This window comes from Cucumis melo, chromosome 7, assembly GCF_025177605.1.
Source record: "Cucumis melo cultivar AY chromosome 7, USDA_Cmelo_AY_1.0, whole genome shotgun sequence".
Classification (NCBI taxonomy): Eukaryota; Viridiplantae; Streptophyta; class Magnoliopsida; order Cucurbitales; family Cucurbitaceae; genus Cucumis; species Cucumis melo.
Genome location: NC_066863.1, coordinates 21803344 through 21822268, shown reverse-complemented (window position 1 = coordinate 21822268; position 18925 = coordinate 21803344). Strand labels below are relative to the sequence as shown.

The 18925-nt window shown below is 33.9% G+C and overlaps 1 protein-coding gene across 1 annotated transcript; it reads left to right on the top strand.

The window, feature by feature from the left end:
- The first annotated feature begins 831 nt into the window (after positions 1-831).
- On the top strand, positions 832-17710 carry LOC103492932 (probable LRR receptor-like serine/threonine-protein kinase At1g53430). Its single transcript, XM_008453503.3, has 24 exons — positions 832-1252; positions 5445-5613; positions 6266-6337; positions 6482-6550; positions 6655-6726; positions 6789-6860; positions 6952-7023; positions 7109-7180; positions 7294-7365; positions 7451-7522; positions 7613-7684; positions 13008-13085; positions 13178-13243; positions 13436-13495; positions 13719-13757; positions 13846-13895; positions 14441-14808; positions 14975-15173; positions 15265-15405; positions 15498-15616; positions 15726-15936; positions 16034-16271; positions 16587-16737; positions 17036-17710. The coding sequence occupies exons 1-24, from the start codon at positions 1144-1146 to the stop codon at positions 17480-17482; spliced, it is 3090 nt and encodes a 1029-aa protein (XP_008451725.1). The 5' UTR covers positions 832-1143; the 3' UTR covers positions 17483-17710.
- The last annotated feature ends 1215 nt before the right edge of the window (positions 17711-18925 follow it).

The window sequence follows — 18925 nt, the reverse complement described above, 5'->3', positions numbered from 1 at the left end:
CGAATAACAATGTGACAAATATGAATATTTTGATGAAAAATGTGAGTTAATGCAAATAATGAGTTAGTAAACCTTTTTAATTATTGGTGAACCAAACATGGGTTGATTTTTTTTACCCACGCAACTTAACTCTCTTAAATTAGTCAAGTTGCTAAACACTCAATGAATAAAGTGTTAGGAATAAATTATTATTGTTTGTGTTTATTCATGAATGGATGCATCATGAGTGGATGCATCACTTCATGAAAACCTAATAACTATTTCTGTTTGTTCATAAATAGATGCATCACTTCTTGAAAAGTATTATATAAAATGACACGACTTTTCGAATGGCCACGAATAAGTCTATAAACATGGTCTTTTTCTATTTGGTTGAAGAATAGAAAAAAATTTCACAATCCTTTGTCTTCTTCCAAAAGATTTTCTCTTAATTATCCACAATCTTGACATTCGATAGATCCACAAAGTTTCATTCGTTGATTTTTTAGATGTGGTGCTACTCTCAAAGAAATGTGATATGCTCTATCTTAGGAGACAATTAGTTTCAAAACTATAACACTAAGGTGAATAATTTTGTCTTAAGAAGACAAAGTGAATTTCTTGAGTTTAAATCTATAATACATATGTGTTTTTCTGTTTTGTTATGTTGATAATTTTCATAATGTAAAATTTAATAATGTTTAGAATATAATATTTGTGAGAGGAAAAAGAAAAAGTATGGAGAAAATATTTGTTTACGTAATAATAATAAAATAAAGTAAAAAATTGACATGGAGGATCTGCCAATGCCATATCATCATGTGGCCATTCACATTCACATAGCCTACTCCCACATACCCCACAGTTTTTTTTCTTTATTTTATTTTATTTTACTCTTCTTCTTCCTCCAATTTGAAGCCATGGAAATTTTGCAGAAACACAGTTGGTTTCCTTTTCTGAGTTGATTTTCTGATCCCTTAATTCATTCTCTCTCTTTTACTTCTCAACTACACTCTTCCTCACTTTCAATCCCTTCGTTTGTTGTTCACCTTTCCCCTTCAGTTCAAACAAAACTCCCACTCCCACTCCCTCTCCCTCTCCCTCTCCCTCTCCCTCTCCCTCTCCCTCTCCCTCTTCTTCTTCTTCTACCACTTGCGCCTCTATATGGATTTTCCAGGTTCTCTATTGATCAGAATTCTCGCCTTTTTTCTTCTGTGGATTTTGCTGTTCCAGGGATTTGGATCCGACGCTCAGCTTTTGCCTCAATCCGAAGGTACGCACGCTCATCCGCCGCTCCTTCCATTTCTTAAATTCTGCATGCCGTTTTATCTCTTCCCTTCTCTTCTCTCTACTACCTTTCTTGCTTCTGATATTCGTTTTGGGGGATTTGGTCTAGTTTTGTGTGTTTGAGAGAGACCCCGAATACTCTACGTATTTTGAATTTCTTGCCGGAGAATAACTCTGTGGAAAGTGAAATTAGTAGAAAAGAAGAGTCGGATAATTCTTCTTGTTTCTGCAATTATTGAAGCAAAAGAGAGAGTGAGATTAAATTCCTCTTCCGGAATCTTAGATCCAAAAAGTTTTTTCATACATTATTTCTTTAATTGTTTTATTTCCTTCTTTTTGATCCATTTCGTTTTGCTTTTCCCCTAAATTTTTGTTGCTAACACAACATTGCTAAACTGCTTTAGGTAGTTTTTTTTTTTTTTTTTTTTTTTTTAAAATATATTTCTCATCCTTGATCAGGTGGGCTTGGAGTTCTATCATTTTTCATTTTTATGATAATTTTAATCACTAACTATTTTTGTCATTATTATTTTTAAATTTTCGAGAACTAAAAAGGTCAAATTATTCTTTTTAGACCATACAATATAAAATATCAAAAAACTTTTGATATACGTGATTACGTCTACCAATATTTATTTGTTATCCCTTGTAGAAATATCTTTGTCTCAGTTTCATTTTCTTTTAATTTTCAAATTTCAAAGTGTACCAAAATTAAATATAACTAATCGAAACTCTATGTCTGTCCGAATTACAGACTCTTACTTTATTATGTAAAATTTACTTTTTCACTCTTTTCAAATATAATAAAATTAACTAAAATATTTATAAATATAAGAAAATATCTCTAAATTTTGTTATATATATAACAAAAATATTAATGGTAGAGGATAAAATTTTGTTACACATGTAACTATTTTTCAAAATCATTGTTATTTAAAACATTTTCTTCTCACAGTTGAACACTGAATTTCATTTATTTAAAATTATATCAAATTTTAAGCCGATTTAGCATTACGATTTTTTTAAAACAAAATTTAGAAATGGAAAAAAATATAATTGAATTGGATTCACAATCGAAATAAGTTGTTTAGAATGGTTTTTTAGTTAAACATGGATAGAGCATTTGAGGCTCATACCATTTGATTACCTTTTTAATTTGAGTTATAATCACTTTTATATTAACTATAACATTTATATGTTTTTCAATTTGATTTTTGATCTTTTAAATCTTACTGTCTTTTTCCTCAACATGTTAAATATTCTCAATGACATTATGTAAAAGACTAGATTAAAAAATTACATAAAGTTTATTTTGGGGATTTTTCTATTAAATGGATGTTGTATATACATGGAACATCCATTTAATATTTTCCAATATTATAATATCTATATTTTGCTAAATTGATAAAATAAGAAATTTTGCTATATTTTTAGCAATATTTAAATTTATTTTGCCTATTCAAGTGATGTATTGACTTGTCTGTTATACTAATAGAAAAACAACTTAATAATATATAATATATAAACTCTTGTGGAGAAATTTTAGTTTTAATTTAATTTAATTTTTGTTTTGTTCAGTGAAATGTCCATATTAAAAATGTAATGAAATTGAGCAAGACATGATGATATATTTTGTTTGTTTTTCTTAAAGTTAATTAATGGCTAAAAACTTCGGTTGAAGTCACGTCAGACATTGGCATTTAATTGGCAAACATGGGCCAGGTAGGCCCCACGGTTTATTTGGCCCGCGACCGCTCTCGCCTATTCCAAAACTCATCTAATCGTTCCACGCGAGATCTGACTTTTTCTACCCTCCAGGTCTATACGAAAGAGAGGATTTTTAATTAATGAAGCAATATAAAATATAAATAAATATATTCAAACAAAGTTATTTATTTTCTAGCTTGTACAGATGAAGTAGCAGTGGAGGGAAGAGATTTACGCCCTAAACTAATTGTGTTAGGAGGCATTCTCAACTCAATCCACATATTTAGGTTGGTTTGGTTGGCAACCCAAATAACCTATATTAATTTTTCAACTCAATCAAATCCGTAAAATATGGGTTGGATTGTCGGGTTGTGTTGTTTTTTATTAAATAAATAAATAAATATATATATATATATATATATATATATATATATATATATATATATATATATATATTAATTCGGACTGAGTTGGGTTGAACTATATTTTTCAACCCCAACCCGAGATCAACCTAACAAAAAAACCAAAATTTTCAATCCAATTCAATTCATATTTTAAACCAACTCAACCAAACCTATATAATATAGTGTTGATAGTTCAAGTTGTCAAATTATTCGGATCGAACTTACCCAAAAAGAGACTAGCAAGGAATATATTTTATTCACTTTAGAAATAAAGAGAAAGAAAATATTTTTTTATCATCATCATTTTCTTACTTTTGTATAGGACATGAATTGAATGTCAAAGCCTTGGTCTTTGTCTCTCCATCATGCATTTCGATATATTTTGTTTTATGTAAAAAGCTTTTTAAATTCGATTTCGTTATCAATGAATTATTGGACTCTGGTTGATATTTTTATTTCATCACCTGTTACGTTGGAGTATATGGTTAGCAATTATTAGGTAATTGTCATTTATTAAGTTTAGAATCATAGGTAGATTTTGAACCATATGTTTTTTAGACTAACAAGAAATGTTTTTCATGTGTTCTTAATTTTGAATGTCACTCATTCTAATTATAGTGTAAATACTTAATTTGTTTTCCATAGAAACCTTAAATGGTCTTCTTAAAGTTTTTTAGTAAATGTATCGATAATTAATTAGTTATGAAAATAAAAGTTGACTTTAGTGTTGGAAAATGAGAAGCATATTTAAGACTACTACAGTATGTAGTTTGCTCAAACCATGTGCAATTAAATTCTAAAGGTTTTTGTTCTTTTTTCGATAAATTAGATCGATGTGTGATTGATAGAACACTGATATAATATTTTGATAGAACACTCATATAATATTTTTCTTTATTGATATCTAATACGAAATTACAATATGAATTGACCAAAACAAAAACACCTAGCATTCTGCTTCCCCTCTCTCTCAAGAATATAACAGTCCCTTAACTTTACTAAAATCTTCATACCTCTCTTCTCTCCCCAACTTCCTATTTATAACTCCCTATCTACTATATATCTAATTTATCTTTATACCCCTTCTCTATACTAGTCTAGTATCTAACATTATTCGGCTCTTCAAAAACACCTTGTCCTGAAGGTGTGTTTACGATTTTTCTTTTCTTTTCTTTTCGTTTTTTAATAATAATATGGAATAATAATAATAAAAAAAAAGTGATTGAATATGAATAAGGTAAAATGAAAAACCATTTATATAATCAATTCTTCTTAGACCACTTGTTTTGCAATTATTCCAAAACACTGCTTCTCATAAATGAGCATTAATTATTAAGCTCAGAGTTTGGTGAAAATCCAGCGGCCCAGCTGGCTCAAGAATTCACTAGCCAGTCACCAGTGGGTTTTAGTTGAGTAGTATTAAGTCCTCTGAATCACCGCCAACTTTTGCAGTGTTAATTGACTGACGTTTTTCTTAAACAACTTGTTTGAATAACAATATCTTTAAAGCTGCATATGTCTGTTTATTGACCTGACTAGCCTTTTGATATTACGAGTTGATTTGTGGGCTTTGACCTGACTCGTAGCTCCAATATCCTAGGAATTGAATTCCTTCATTTCATTGGAGGATTGAATTTGATAATTTCTGTTCTTGTTTTGTTCTTTTATTTTATCTTTTTAAATGTTTCATCGTTCAAGTGGCGGGATTTGGAAAATTAAATCAGGAGTTGAAATAACCTCCTTCCGATTCCATGGACTTGGAAACTATGGAGGATCACGGTCATTATTATCCCCTATTATCTGGTCTATGTTTATTTGTCCAGTTAATTGTTAATCTATATTTGTATCAGCAAATCATTCATAACAATTCCAAAACGTAGACTATACTATTCCAACGACGGGCAATTTATAAGCTCACCATTTCGTGAGGGGAAAAAACCTCTCTTTTTGATTGGGTGAACCGAATAAAATAACTTGAATGCGATTCTTTGATTGTGAACTAAGATAATTACACCCCTTCTTGGATCTCGATATTGATGCATTTTACCGAATGGTTTGTGTGAACAGTAAAAATTCTTCAAACAATATCTTCAAAACTAGAGAACTTAAGCTGGAATGTAACTCGGAGTTCTTGCATTCGAGGTGAAGGCTTTTCCAATCAAGCTTTTCAGGGGAACCAAATCTTGAGGAATATCTCATGCAATTGTACTTCCACTCTTTGTCATGTGACAATTGTGTAAGAAACTTATTGCTTTTCCCCATTGATGTGCATCATATTTTATTCCTTCACTCACTTTGGGCTATCCCATTTCAAAAGTTTGTAGTAATATTTTTTCTGCTCTGAGTGATCTCTGGTTTGCTCAAGTCTTAGTTACCATTTAAGAGAAATGAATTTCCCAGCATATAGTTTAGATTTCCTTTTTAACATAAGTTACAGGTAGAGAGAAAGTTGGGAATTAAACCATGATAAAGAAGAGTTTCCACAAGTTTCATAAACTTTTACTAATCTCGTCTTAATTGTTCATTAATCCTTGATCCCGATTATTGGTTAACTAACTGTCCAAAATGGATTTCTGTTTACAATTAATTATCAGAGTTGGAAGTACTGGAATTAACTTTTTATTCTGGATACAATATCTATTTCTTACGCTTACAAATTATTATTAAACTAGATATTATTTTCAGCAGATTAAAAATTAGGTAATGATTGATATTAGATATTAGTGATCATCAATGCTTATAGAAAATCAGCTATGAACAAGAAAATCAGCTATGAACAACAGTTAATCTCTCATCGGTATTAATTTCAAGGTACATTATTTTCATCATTTGGTTTTATTGTCTAGGTTAACTGGAGATTTGATATCTTATTTCTTGTTATTTTACAGCCTGCTTAAGGGTCTCAATCTAACAGGAACTTTTCCAGCTGAATTTGGTAATCTTACTCATCTGCAGGAACTGTAAGTGCTGGAAACCGTCTTTCTTTATTGTATTAAATACAAACGTTCAAATCTTCCACTGACATTTGTAAGACTGGCACTCCTTTGACGGGTGATTGCAAGTTGAAGTATAAAATTCTAAGCGAATTTCTTCTGATTAAACAGTGATCTTACTCGCAACCATATTAATGGCCAGCTACCCAGTAGCCTTGCCAATGCTCCTCTTGTCAAACTGTAAGTCAAATATTGAATTTGATTGGATTTCCTTTGGGATTCTTTGTAGCACATGATCACCAAATAATCGAAAAGTTTGTCATATGTCTGTCGGTACCATGCAGTTCTCTCTTGGGAAACAGGCTAAATGGTTCAATTCCCAAGGAAATTGGTGACATTGGCACCCTCGAAGAGCTGTAAGTGTGAAAAAGTATGGTTTGTGTAATTGAGTTAAGATTTGATGACACTTGAGTTGCAGGGTCTTGGAAGACAACCAGCTAACTGGAAGTCTACCTGCCAGCCTTGGAAATCTGAACGGTTTGAAAAGACTGTGAGTTGTTTGTCCTTTAACTCTTTTTTTTTTCTCTGGGGAGGAAATTGCCATCTTCAAACTATGTATCAGCCGTTTCTTACCTCTGTAGGCTTCTGTCTGCAAACAACTTCACAGGAAAAATACCAGACTCATTTGGAAAATTAACGAACTTGGTTGATTTGTAAGTAACCCATGTGACAAAAATTTAGCCTTTCATTTTTTCCGTATCACTCCACAATTTCTGAGTTTTGAATTAATGTCTGCAGTAGAGTAGATGGGAATGGACTGTCTGGAAAGATTCCTGAATTTATTGGGAATTGGATCAACCTTGACAGACTGTGAGTAAATCTCATATCTATTTTGCAACAGCTGACCCGCATTAGATATCCAATGTGCACTAGTGCTGCTATAACCCGTTATCAAGAGATTCTTGAAGCATTTCTTTTGCCAGGGATATGCAAGGAACATCGATGGAAAATCCCATTCCTTCTACAATATCTCAACTGAAGAACCTGACTCAATTGTGAGAATCTCTAAGCTTCTAATTAGCACATGGATTACTCTAATTGTGCTGATTTTTTTGTTCTTGCGTGCAACTTGTTTAACAGGAGGATATCTGACTTGAAGGGATCCTTTATAAGTTTCCCCAATTTGACAGATATGATAAACATGGAAGAATTGTAAGTTGAATGTAACTTAGTTTGTTGTCTATCTATCAGAAAAGGTCACTTTTTAATTCCACTTCAATCCACATTTTCCTTTTCATGCAGGGTCCTGAGGAACTGTTTAATTAACGATTCGATCCCTGAGTATATTGGAGAAATGAACAAATTATCTACTCTGTAAGTTCTTAGTGACCGATTCTTAGTGCAAGTGCTGGCAAGTACATCGTATTTTTTTTTTCGGTTTGTAAAGAGTTGATTATCTCTAAGCACTACAAAGACCATCCCCAAATGCTTTTCGTGTTTGGTTACATCAGCACTATACACCAATATATCATCAAAAGATACAAGTACACAACGTATAAGGAAGGGGCGAAATACCTGATTCATGAGTGATTGAGAAGTGGCCGGTGCGTTAGTTTAACCGAATGACATTACTAGGAATTTGTAGTGCCCTTCGTGCGTTCTGAAAGCTGTCTTTTCAATGTCTCCTTCCTTCATCCGAATATGATGATACCCAGATTTTAAGTCTAGCTTGGAAAATACTGTTGCCCAGTGAAGTTCATCCAGAAGTTCTTCAATGATTGGAATTGGAAACTTGTCTGAAACAGTCATTTGGTTGAGTTTTCATAATCGACATAAAACTGCCACCCTCCATCTTTCTTCAAAACCAACAAAACAGGACTTGAATATGGACTGTGACTTGGCCGAATAACACTTGCTTGAAGCATTTCAGCAACTAATTTTTCAATTTCCTCCTTCTGCACATGACCATACTTGTAAGGTCTTACATTAATTGGCTTTTGCCCTGGTAAAGTCATGATGTGGTGATCAATTTCTCTTTTGGAGGGCAGCCTACTAGGTGTTGCAAATATGTCCTCCTATTGTTTGAATAGGAACTGACATGGGAAAATCTTCCTTTTCCCCTTTTATCTCTGCTTCTTCTCCCTTGTCATTAATCTCTTCCTCTATTTCAAAATTTCACAGCTCTAATAGGGACCCTTGATCTTCTTCTTCCCAAGTCTTTTGTATGGTTTTCAAGGAGCATTCAGCTTTGATAAGTAAGGGATCCCCTTTGAGAGTGATTTGTTTCTCTCCTACCATGAAGGTCATTGTTAATGTTAGCCAATGCACTCTCATAGATCCGGTGGTGCAAAGCCACTGCATACCCAATATGATATCAACTTTTCCCAGTTCTATTACTAGAAAGTCAGCAACAATTATCAATTCGGGTAATTTCAGTTCCACACGTTTACACAGTCCTCTTCCTCTTCTATTCGTACCATTCTCAATAGTTACACCAAAGGTAGTATCCTTCTCAATAATTATATTCACCTCCTCCACTACTGCTTGATGAATGAAGTCATGAGTAGCTCCACTATCTACCAACACAATTACTTCTTTCCCTTTTACTAAGCCTTTCAATTTCATGGTCCCCTTGGCAACAAAGCCCATCATAGTTTTCAACTCAATTTCTGTCTCCTCTGATACTTCCAAATTCTTCAATTCCACCATTTCTTCTTCTAGTTCCACTACTATTTCCTCTCCTTCAGTTGCTTCTTCTTCGTTGAGGATGAACAAGATAAGCTCTCTCTTTTCCTTCACCTTATAACGAAGCCCATGCGAGTATTTTTCATTGCTTCTTCTTCGTTGAGGATGAACAAGATAAGCTCTCTCTTTATTAAGGAAAGTTACAAATGATGGACACTTTTGGAAGTTACAAATGATAGATACTTTTGGAGAGAAGACTCACTCACTTTCACTCAAAGTTTCTTATTGCTCTTTCTCTCTTCCTCTCTTTGCTTACTTTTGCTTGCTTGGTTTGCTTTTTTTCACAAATGAATGATGCTTCTATTTATAGGTGTGAGATCCTTGGAGCCTAAGCCAAGATTTTCTCTAGAATTCTAATTATTTTAGATATTCTTAGTCTTATCCATATCTAAAGGAACTCTCTATCCTTGACCTAAATAAAATCTAGGATATTTCTAGATTTTGTCTTTTAGATATTTATTTACATCTTTCAACATAATTCTAGAAAACTCTAAGTTACACACTAATGACATATTGTGGATACTTCAAGACTCTTCTAGACTAGTTAGTGTTGCTATATATTTTTCACAAAGAGTTAGTGAGAAACTTGGAGTGAAAGTGAGTAAGTGTTTTGAGATGAAAAGAATGCTCTCTCCAAAAGTGTCCATCCTTTGTAAATTTTCTTAATAAAAGTTTCATTTCTTCCAAGTGGGGTGTCTCTTTTTTTTTGTGCCAATTTCTTCAACAAGTGGTATTAGAGCCAATCTAGTTTAGCTTATAGTGTTGGAGCTTTCAAAGATTGAGTAAAGTTTGGGACTCTGGAGCTTGTTGTCTGGGACACAACTAATTGTGGAGTGCATTCATCACGTAATGATGATGGAAGATCTTTAAGTTGTTGGAGGAATCATGAAGCTTAACACTCAAAATTACAAAACATGGTCCACATGCATTAAGTTCCATCTCCAAGGTCAAGAATTGTGGGATGTTGTAGGAGGCACTGAAAGTTAACCCACCTGAGGATGTTGCTACTTTGAAGAAATGGAATATCAAGGAAAGTAAGGCCATGTTTGCAACTAAAACTAGTGTTGATGAAGAACTGTCGGAGCACATTAGTATGGAGACACCAAAGAAAGTATGAGACATGTTTGCCTCACTTTTCTAAGAATGATGCAAGATTATAGTTTTTAGAGAATGAGCTCCAATCAATTGCTCAAAGGGAGATGACTATCAACCAATATTTCACCAACATAAAAACTATATGCCATGAAATCTCTGAATTAGATCCTACTTCAAGCTATTTCAGAATGAAGAATGAGGTAAATTATTATTCATGGCCTTAAACCAGAATATAGAAGTTTTATTATTGCTATTCAAGGTTGGGTAGTCCAACCTTTTTTGATTAACCTAGAAAATACTCTTTCTAGTCAAGAAGCATTGGCTAAGCAAATATCGGAGATTACAATAAAAAGCAACAATAGAGAAGTGCACTTTAGTGGCCAAAAAAAAGATTATTCAAAATGGTAAAAAAGAGTTGAAGAGACTCCAAAACACTCTCAAATATAGAGAGTTAGTAAAAATGATCCCCAACACGGCCATAGAAAGAACGGTGAATGCTACAATTGTGGAAAGATAGGTCAATATGCTAGAAAATGTCAAGAAGACAGTAGAAAGCAACACAGGCACCTCCCAAATTGGAGAGCATTAGTGAAGAAGAATGGGATGCAGATGCATGCTGTGCAACAAAAGATCCTAACCCCCAGTCGACATCCAATGTGATGGAGAATGAAGTGTTTGCTCTCCAAAGAAGTAAATAATGAAAATGATTGGATTGTTGATTCAGAATGCTCTAACCATATGACAGGAGATAAAGAGAAACGAAAAAACACAATAGAGTACAAAGGAAGCCGAGTTGTTGGAAATGTAAACAACTCGAAGTTGCCAATAGCCCACATTGGCAATACTATCATAACGCCTCATTCCAATTCCAATCAAGTGGAACTAGAAAGAATGTTTTATGTGTGTGGTGTCTATATCTCAATTAACATCAGCAGGCAAATTTGTCATGTTTGGACCTGATGATGTCAAGGTCTATCGAGATTTGGAAGTCAGTGGACACCTATGTGTATAAGCAAAGGCACCCAATGACAGAGTCCATTGGTTCCATTGATGAACAATGTCATACATCAAGAAATGTTACTATTAAACTGCCAGTTCACCCAAAAGTTTAAGCTGGTGGTCACTTGTGGGCTTGAAATACTTGAAAGTCAATTTTACCTCAATTGTGAGTTGAAATATTTGAAAGGCCTAACAAGTGGAAATTAATTTTAATTAGGGAGGAAACGACAATGCATGACCTCCTTGGACCACCTGCTCTGATACCATTTAAATTACCAATTCACCCAAAAGCTTAAGCTAGTGGTTGAAGGAAAATTTAATTATATATCACCCACAGTTACAATTGATGAAGCATCATCATAGAAGACACCTGAATCAGAAAAGACACCTAAGGATGAGAGCTCTTTTGAAGAACGATCCAAAGATGAGACAAGTCAACTGCAACAGGATGCAACGGAAGGTGAAAAAGAAAACGACGAAGATGAAGAAGAACAATTAAGGACACAAAGTCCTTGGCAAAGTGGAGTACATAATAAAAAACCACAGTTACAAAGATCAACCAAACAAAGTATACCAAATTCTAGGTATGTAAATGCAACGTTAACAAAATTTGAAGATGCAACAACACACAAAGAAGCATCAGAAAACATCCAATGGAGAAAGGCCATGAAAGAAGTGGGCGCATTAAGCAAACATAAGTTAGGACAAAGTACCAGAAGACTAAGTGCATCAAAGCATGCAAACTGCTAGAAGGCTAGAATACTTAGTGTTGAGGGGGAGTGTTAAAATATATAGCAACACTAACTAGTCTAGAAGAGTCTTGAAGTATCCGTAATATGTCATTAGTGTGTAAATTAGATGCCTCTAGAATTATGTTGAAATATGTAAATAAATGTATAAAAAAAATCTAGAAATGTCATAGATTTTATTTAGGTTAAGGAATTATAATTTCATAAAAAAAGGCTATGGAATTCTAGAGAGTTCGTTTAGATAAGGAGGAGACTAAAAATATCTACAATAGTTAGAATTCTAGAGAAATTTTTTGGCTTGGGCTTCAAGGATTTCATACCTATAAATAGGAAGTGCGATCCTCACTTGAGAACCAAGCAAAGTAAGCAAAGAGAGGAAGAAAGAAACAGAGTTAGAGAGAAACTTTGAGTGAAAGTGAGTAAGTGTTTGATAGACCCCTATCATCCAAACATATAGTAGAAGAAAGAAAAACAATTAAGTTTGTTAGTAAATCTGTTAATAAAAAATTGTTATGATCAGTTAGCAAATTAGTTAGGAACACTGTTAAAGAATAGTTGAATATGTGCGTTATAAATAGCTATAGAAGTCCAGTGAATAGGCAGGAAAAATCTTATGAAGAAGTCTTGGGTTAATTCTTGAAAGATAGAATAACCGAGAGAGAGGATTACTACTTGTAACTGAGAATTGCTATCAATAAAGTGTAATTGAATACCATAGAGAGTTCCATCAATGTTTTGAGTGGAAAAGAGTGCTCTCTCCAAAAGTGTCCATCCTTTGTAAATTTTCTTAATAAAAGTTTCCTTTCTTCCAAGTGAGTTTCGTTCTTTTGTGTCAATTTCTTCGACAGGTTTTTCCTTCCATCCTAAACCTTGGAAAGCTTTTTGAGCTACAAGCTGAAATGAATCTTATAATTTGCCTTATCAGGACTAAATAATAATAAGCAAAATAAAGAAGCAGGAAATCAGGCTTTCTAATCCCCAAGTCCTAATTTTTCTTCTCTTTGGGGCCGTATTATTACTTCCATGAGTTGGAAACGTCTATTTCGTATTTAGAAATCTAGAGCAGTTTACTTCTTCTTTTTATGTCTTGTATGCCCTCCTTTTTGTAGGGATCTAAGCTTCAACCATTTAAATGGTGAAATTCCTGATACATTTCAGAATCTGATGAAGAAAAAGATAGACTTCATGTAAGTAGATAATTGGATACTGTCACTTTGGTTTCAGTGTATTATTTGTACACCTCCATCAACAACTAATTATCAGAACTTAATTTGTACAGGTTTCTGACAAACAACTCACTGAGTGGTGAAGTGCCCGGTTGGATCTTGAGGAGCAAAAAGAACATGTAAGTATCCTGTATAACCATGTATTGATTCTAGGGGCTGTGAAGAATTTTGAACCTATAGGATCATGATTTTTTCAAACCTTTATTTATTTATTTAGTTTTGCATTGATCTGATGTAAAAATGCTTGGAAATTTAAATTTTTTGTTTTGCACTATACACCAATCTTTATGATACATGTTGGGTTGTTGCAGAGATTTGTCTTACAACAATTTTTCGGGGTCCACTCTTGCTAGTTGCCAACAATCACCTGTGTAAGCTTCTACAATTTTTTTTAAAAGGAAACATAAATTTTTATTGATAAAATAAGAAGAGACTAATACTAAGAGATACAATAACCTTCAAGAAGATAGATAAATTACTCCAAAGAGAGCTAGAAAAAAAATTACTAACATTTCCTATTCTGGAGAAGCTGAAGTTTGAGGCTTTTTGTTCTCTCTCTCTCTCTCTCTCTTTTCTTTTTTTTTTTTATTACAGGAACTTGATTGCAAGTTACCCACCCGCCACAAATCATCAGTAAGAAATGAATATAGTTTTGTTCCCCCCTTCTTCATTGTGTGTCAAACTTGATTGAAATGACATGATCAAATTTTCTTACATGCAGAGTTCCTTGGTGCCTCAAGAAAGACCTTCCATGCTCGGGAGAAGCTGAATGTAAGTAGATCAATATCTAAATTTTATGGTCTGTTATGGAATTGAACTCACCTGTTTAATGATATTATGGTTTCTAGAGACTTGTTCCGATATAAAAATTTGTGGATAAAAAGCATTGAATTTGTATTTTCAAATGTTAATTTTATTTTGTAGCAACGAATTGAATTTAGACTAGTTTTATGGTTTTACTACTGAACCAGTTTATTGTAACATGTTCATTTCTTACTGATGATTTGTGGCGTTTGGTATTTTCAAATTTTCTTAGTTGTATTTGGTAGTAACCATCTATGAAATGTATATTTACGTACACTGTTATCTGTAACTTTAGTAGTAGTTTGGTTTATTATTTTTAGAAGTTTAAAAAAAGGGTAAATAGTAGAGCAAGAATAGAGGGGTTAACAGGTTTTGGAAACAAATATTGAGTTGAGAACAACGTTCAGAATCATACTGAACCAAACTTTGGGAAAAAGAAAGCAAAGTTAATTGTTATGTCATGGATGGTTGTTTGATTATTTGGTTATAGATTGTTCTCATTACAACTGCAGACCATTCCCTGTTTATTAACTGTGGAGGAACTAGAGTGACGGCTGATGGGCATGATTTTGAAGAGGACTTAACTACAGAAGGCAAATCAAATTTCTTTTCTGTTTCAGAAAAATGGGCTTATAGCAGTACAGGAGTTTTTTTGGGTGATGAAAATGCTGACTATTTAGCTACAAATAAGTTCGGCCTGAATGTGAGTGGTCCACGCTATTATCAAAATGCCCGACTTTCCCCTCTCTCCCTAAAATATTATGGCCTTTGCCTGCGAAGCGGAAGCTACAATGTGAAGCTCCACTTTGCTGAAATTATGTACTCTAATGATCAAACTTTTAGCAGCCTGGGAAAGCGTATATTTGATATATCAATTCAAGTGAGTATGCAGTCAGTTTATGACACTACAATACATTGTACAGTCTACTAGTGTATGTATTTCATTTATTCAATGAACTTGTTTTCCAAACTTCTAGATTTAGCTTAGATATGAATGATCCTGGAATAAGGATTTCAGTTGTTCATCGGCTGTGCTACATCTGCAGGGAAAACTAGTGAAGAAGGATTTCAATATTATGGAGGCAGCTGGGGGAGTTGGTAAGAACTTCACAGTGGAAGATAAAAATGTTCTTGTCAATGGCAGTACTCTTGAGATTCATCTATATTGGGCTGGTAAAGGAACCACAGCTGTGCCAGACAGAGGAGTTTATGGTCCCCTTATTTCTGCTATCACAGTTACACCAAGTAAGTTCTTTCTTGCACTTTTAAATGGTTTTCCCCCTTTTTTGGATTTTATGTACAATTTCTTCTAATTGATATACTTTTTTTTTGCTAGACTTTAAAATCAATGAGGGAGGACTATCATCTGGAGCACTTGCCGGCATCATAATAGCTTCATGTGTAGTAGTTATCATATTGGTCCTAGTATTTCTTTGGGTGAAAGGTTACATATTTAAGAAGGAAAACCTAGATAATGGTAATGTAGTTTACTGTTTAAACATATTGGTAGTTTATATTTCTTTCAACTAAGACATTAAAAAGAATTTCTTATTTTTTCCATTGCTATAGAACTTTCTGGCATAGATTTACAAACGGGTCATTTTACCTTGAAACAAATTAAAGCTGCCACCAACAATTTTGATCCTAAAAGTAAAATAGGCGAAGGTGGATTTGGGCCTGTCTACAAGGTAACTGAATGCATTTTCGTTCTTTTGTATGTGAGGGGATAATGTAGCAATTTTTTTTTCAACCTGAAACTCTTATGAACTAGAGCCTATCTTCTTTGGTCAAGGGTAGGGTGTATTATCAGATGGTGCTTTGATTGCCGTGAAGCAACTCTCCTCGAAATCGAAGCAAGGGAGCCGTGAGTTTGTTACTGAGATTGGCATGATATCTGCATTGCAACACCCAAACCTTGTTAAGCTCTATGGCTGCTGCGTTGAGGGAAACCAATTGTTGCTTGTATATGAATATATGGAAAACAATAGCCTTGCTCGTGCACTTTTCGGTAATTTCATGAATGGCATCTTTGGTTTAGTGAATTTCATCATTTTGATTGGTATGACCAACTAAATCTCGACTCACTTGCTTCTTATTGACTCAAGGTCGAGAGGAACAGCGGCTACACCTTGACTGGCGAACAAGGAAGAAGATATGCTTGGAGATAGCTAGGGGATTAGCTTACCTTCATGAAGAATCAAGGTTGAAAATTGTTCATAGAGACATCAAGGCCACAAATGTGCTGCTCGATAAAGATCTTAACGCTAAGATTTCTGATTTTGGTTTGGCTAAGCTTGATGAAGAGGAAAACACCCACATCAGTACACGAATTGCTGGAACCATGTACTTTTTCTCTCTTTTAGTGCATGTGGGCGCATGCACAAAATTACATATGTGTGTAACTCCTGAGCATGCATGCTTATAACAAGTCAATTCAAGTGTCCAGATTACATGCATTTAAACTGCAAGGTCTCGTTAGTTGTATTTGTTTAAAATGGTTTATTTTAGGGTCGCTTGATCGTAAATTTTGTGTTCATTGAGAGTCAAAGTTCTAGTGGCACTAAACCTAGTTAACATCATTAAATATTCAAGAATCAATTCAACAGGTTTCTTGGAGGACACTGTTAACATTTTGTTTGCTTATTTTGTAATTTTCAGTGGTTATATGGCCCCTGAGTATGCAATGAGAGGATACTTGACCGACAAGGCAGATGTTTACAGCTTTGGAATAGTTGCCTTAGAGATAGTTAGCGGGAAAAGTAACACAAATTACCGGCCGAAAGAAGAGTTTGTTTATCTTCTTGATTGGGTATTTGCTATTCACTACTTATCATATCTTTCTTTTCACATTGTTTTAATGTTTTGAATTTTCGCTTGGATGTTTTGGGGGGAAAAATGCTGATTTGCTTTTGGAAAGTTGGATAATAAAGAATTCACGTTGGTACAAGTATTTATTGCATTCCTTGTATGTCTCAAGTCTCTCTACATTATAAATGGAGAGGCAAAAGAAGTTCTGGTAGTACTATGTTTAGAGATGATTTTTTAGACCTGTTGAAGTGAGAGCGTATGAGATGAGAAACTGACTGTTTTGTGTTTGGTACTTGAAGGCCTATGTATTGGAAGAGCAAGGTAACCTTCTAGAACTAGTAGATCCAGACCTTGGTTCAAATTACTCATCAGAGGAAGCAATGAGGATGCTGAACGTAGCTCTCTTATGCACCAACCCATCTCCAACTCTCAGACCAGCCATGTCTTCTGTGGTGAGTATGCTTGAAGGTAAGATTGCAGTCCAAGCACCGATCATCAAGCGCACTTCTTCCGGCCAAGATCCAAGGTTTAGAGCCTTCGAGAAGCTCTCACACGACAGTCGATCACAGATTTCAAGCTCAACCGCATCTGATGCTGAGCCTCAAAAAAGTATGTTAATGGATGGGCCATGTCCTGATTCTTCAGTGTCTATTGATACCAATGGCAATAATCACTACCATTCTGCATCGCGTGATCCCGTTGAGAATCATCGTCGTGTGGATAATTTGAAGGAGTCACCTAATTAATTCTACCAAACAATTGTTATTTACTTATCTTTTGCAGGCTATGTGTTAATTGAAGTGATTTATGATTCTTTGTACAAAGGTAAGGAAATACTCTCTGGAATTGGTTCTTTTTGGCAGCACACTTGTGTGCATTCTGCAGCGTACCATGTTGAACTTTAGCCGTGTCCTGGTAGAACAATTGTACTATAAACAATTTAAATTATATTGGAAAATTTGATCATTCTAAAATGTATTTATCTATATGTATCTATGTATATATCAAATATCATGTTTCACTGCATGTGAGAAATCTCATTAACTATCTGTTGTTGGTCTTGACCCAAGAGTACTTTACATTTGATCTTAAGAATTGTCTTCGGCCTAAATTTTAATACTGCTGATTTATATTTTCAAATTTGCATCAGTTTATGTACTTTGAACCATGTCATAATTTAGTTACTATTTTGATTAATCTTGTTGAATTTAATTGTTACTTTTGATTATTGTCACTACTTTGGTTGGTTAATTTTATTAAGGACAAAATTTGAACAACATGCTAGACAACTTGTCAAAGACATTGGTAATAACTTTGGGATCGTCGGACAAAAATTTAACTCAACAAAACATTCTTTCCATTCATATATGTTTTGCAGATTTCGTGGATCTCTTTCTCCAGTCGTCTGTGTCTTCCTTCTTCTCATCCAATGAATATTTATTCTCTCCTAAATTAATATTTCTCTAAGTTATATATATATATATATGTTACTCTTCTCATTTTTAAGGTTAGTCACCTTATAAGAAAAGTGTGTGTACATTGAACGTTTTGAGCTTAGGGTTTGTATAAGCCTCAACATTTATATATTTGTTATTGAGTATCTTTGTGTTCTTCATTGAGGTTGGTTTTCAAGTAGCCATGTAGATCTTGAGAGGTTGTTCTCTTTTGATATAGTATTTAGGGGGAGCCTAAATATAGAGAATGCGAAAGGATCTCACTCTTTAGGGTGCTTAAGAGTTAAGCATATTGTATTGAAGGGATCTCATGTAAAGCTTAAAAAAGCACATTATGGAAGTGAGGGGAGCTTAAATTTAGGAGAGCCTAAGTTGAAACATTGAAGAGGAAGCCATACGAGAGTCATTGAAGAGAGAGTTTGTCATATAAGTATGCTTGTTGTAATTGCTAAACTCTTTAAATAGTAAAGTTTCATTCCATTAGATACACCCCTCCGGACGTAGGTGATTTTGCATCTGGTTACCAATTTATGTGTAATTATTTTTTCCTCCTCAAGTTACTTAAAAGGATGGAGTTGTTAGTCCAAAACCAGAAAATGACTAGATAGTGACAAAAGATGAAGATTTGTTAGGAAATTTGCCATCCTGGAATGTTATCTTCAAGAAAGTGTAGAGGAACACATTCAGATTGATCAATACCGGTGTTTCAGCTTAAATAGGTTTTGAATATTCTTG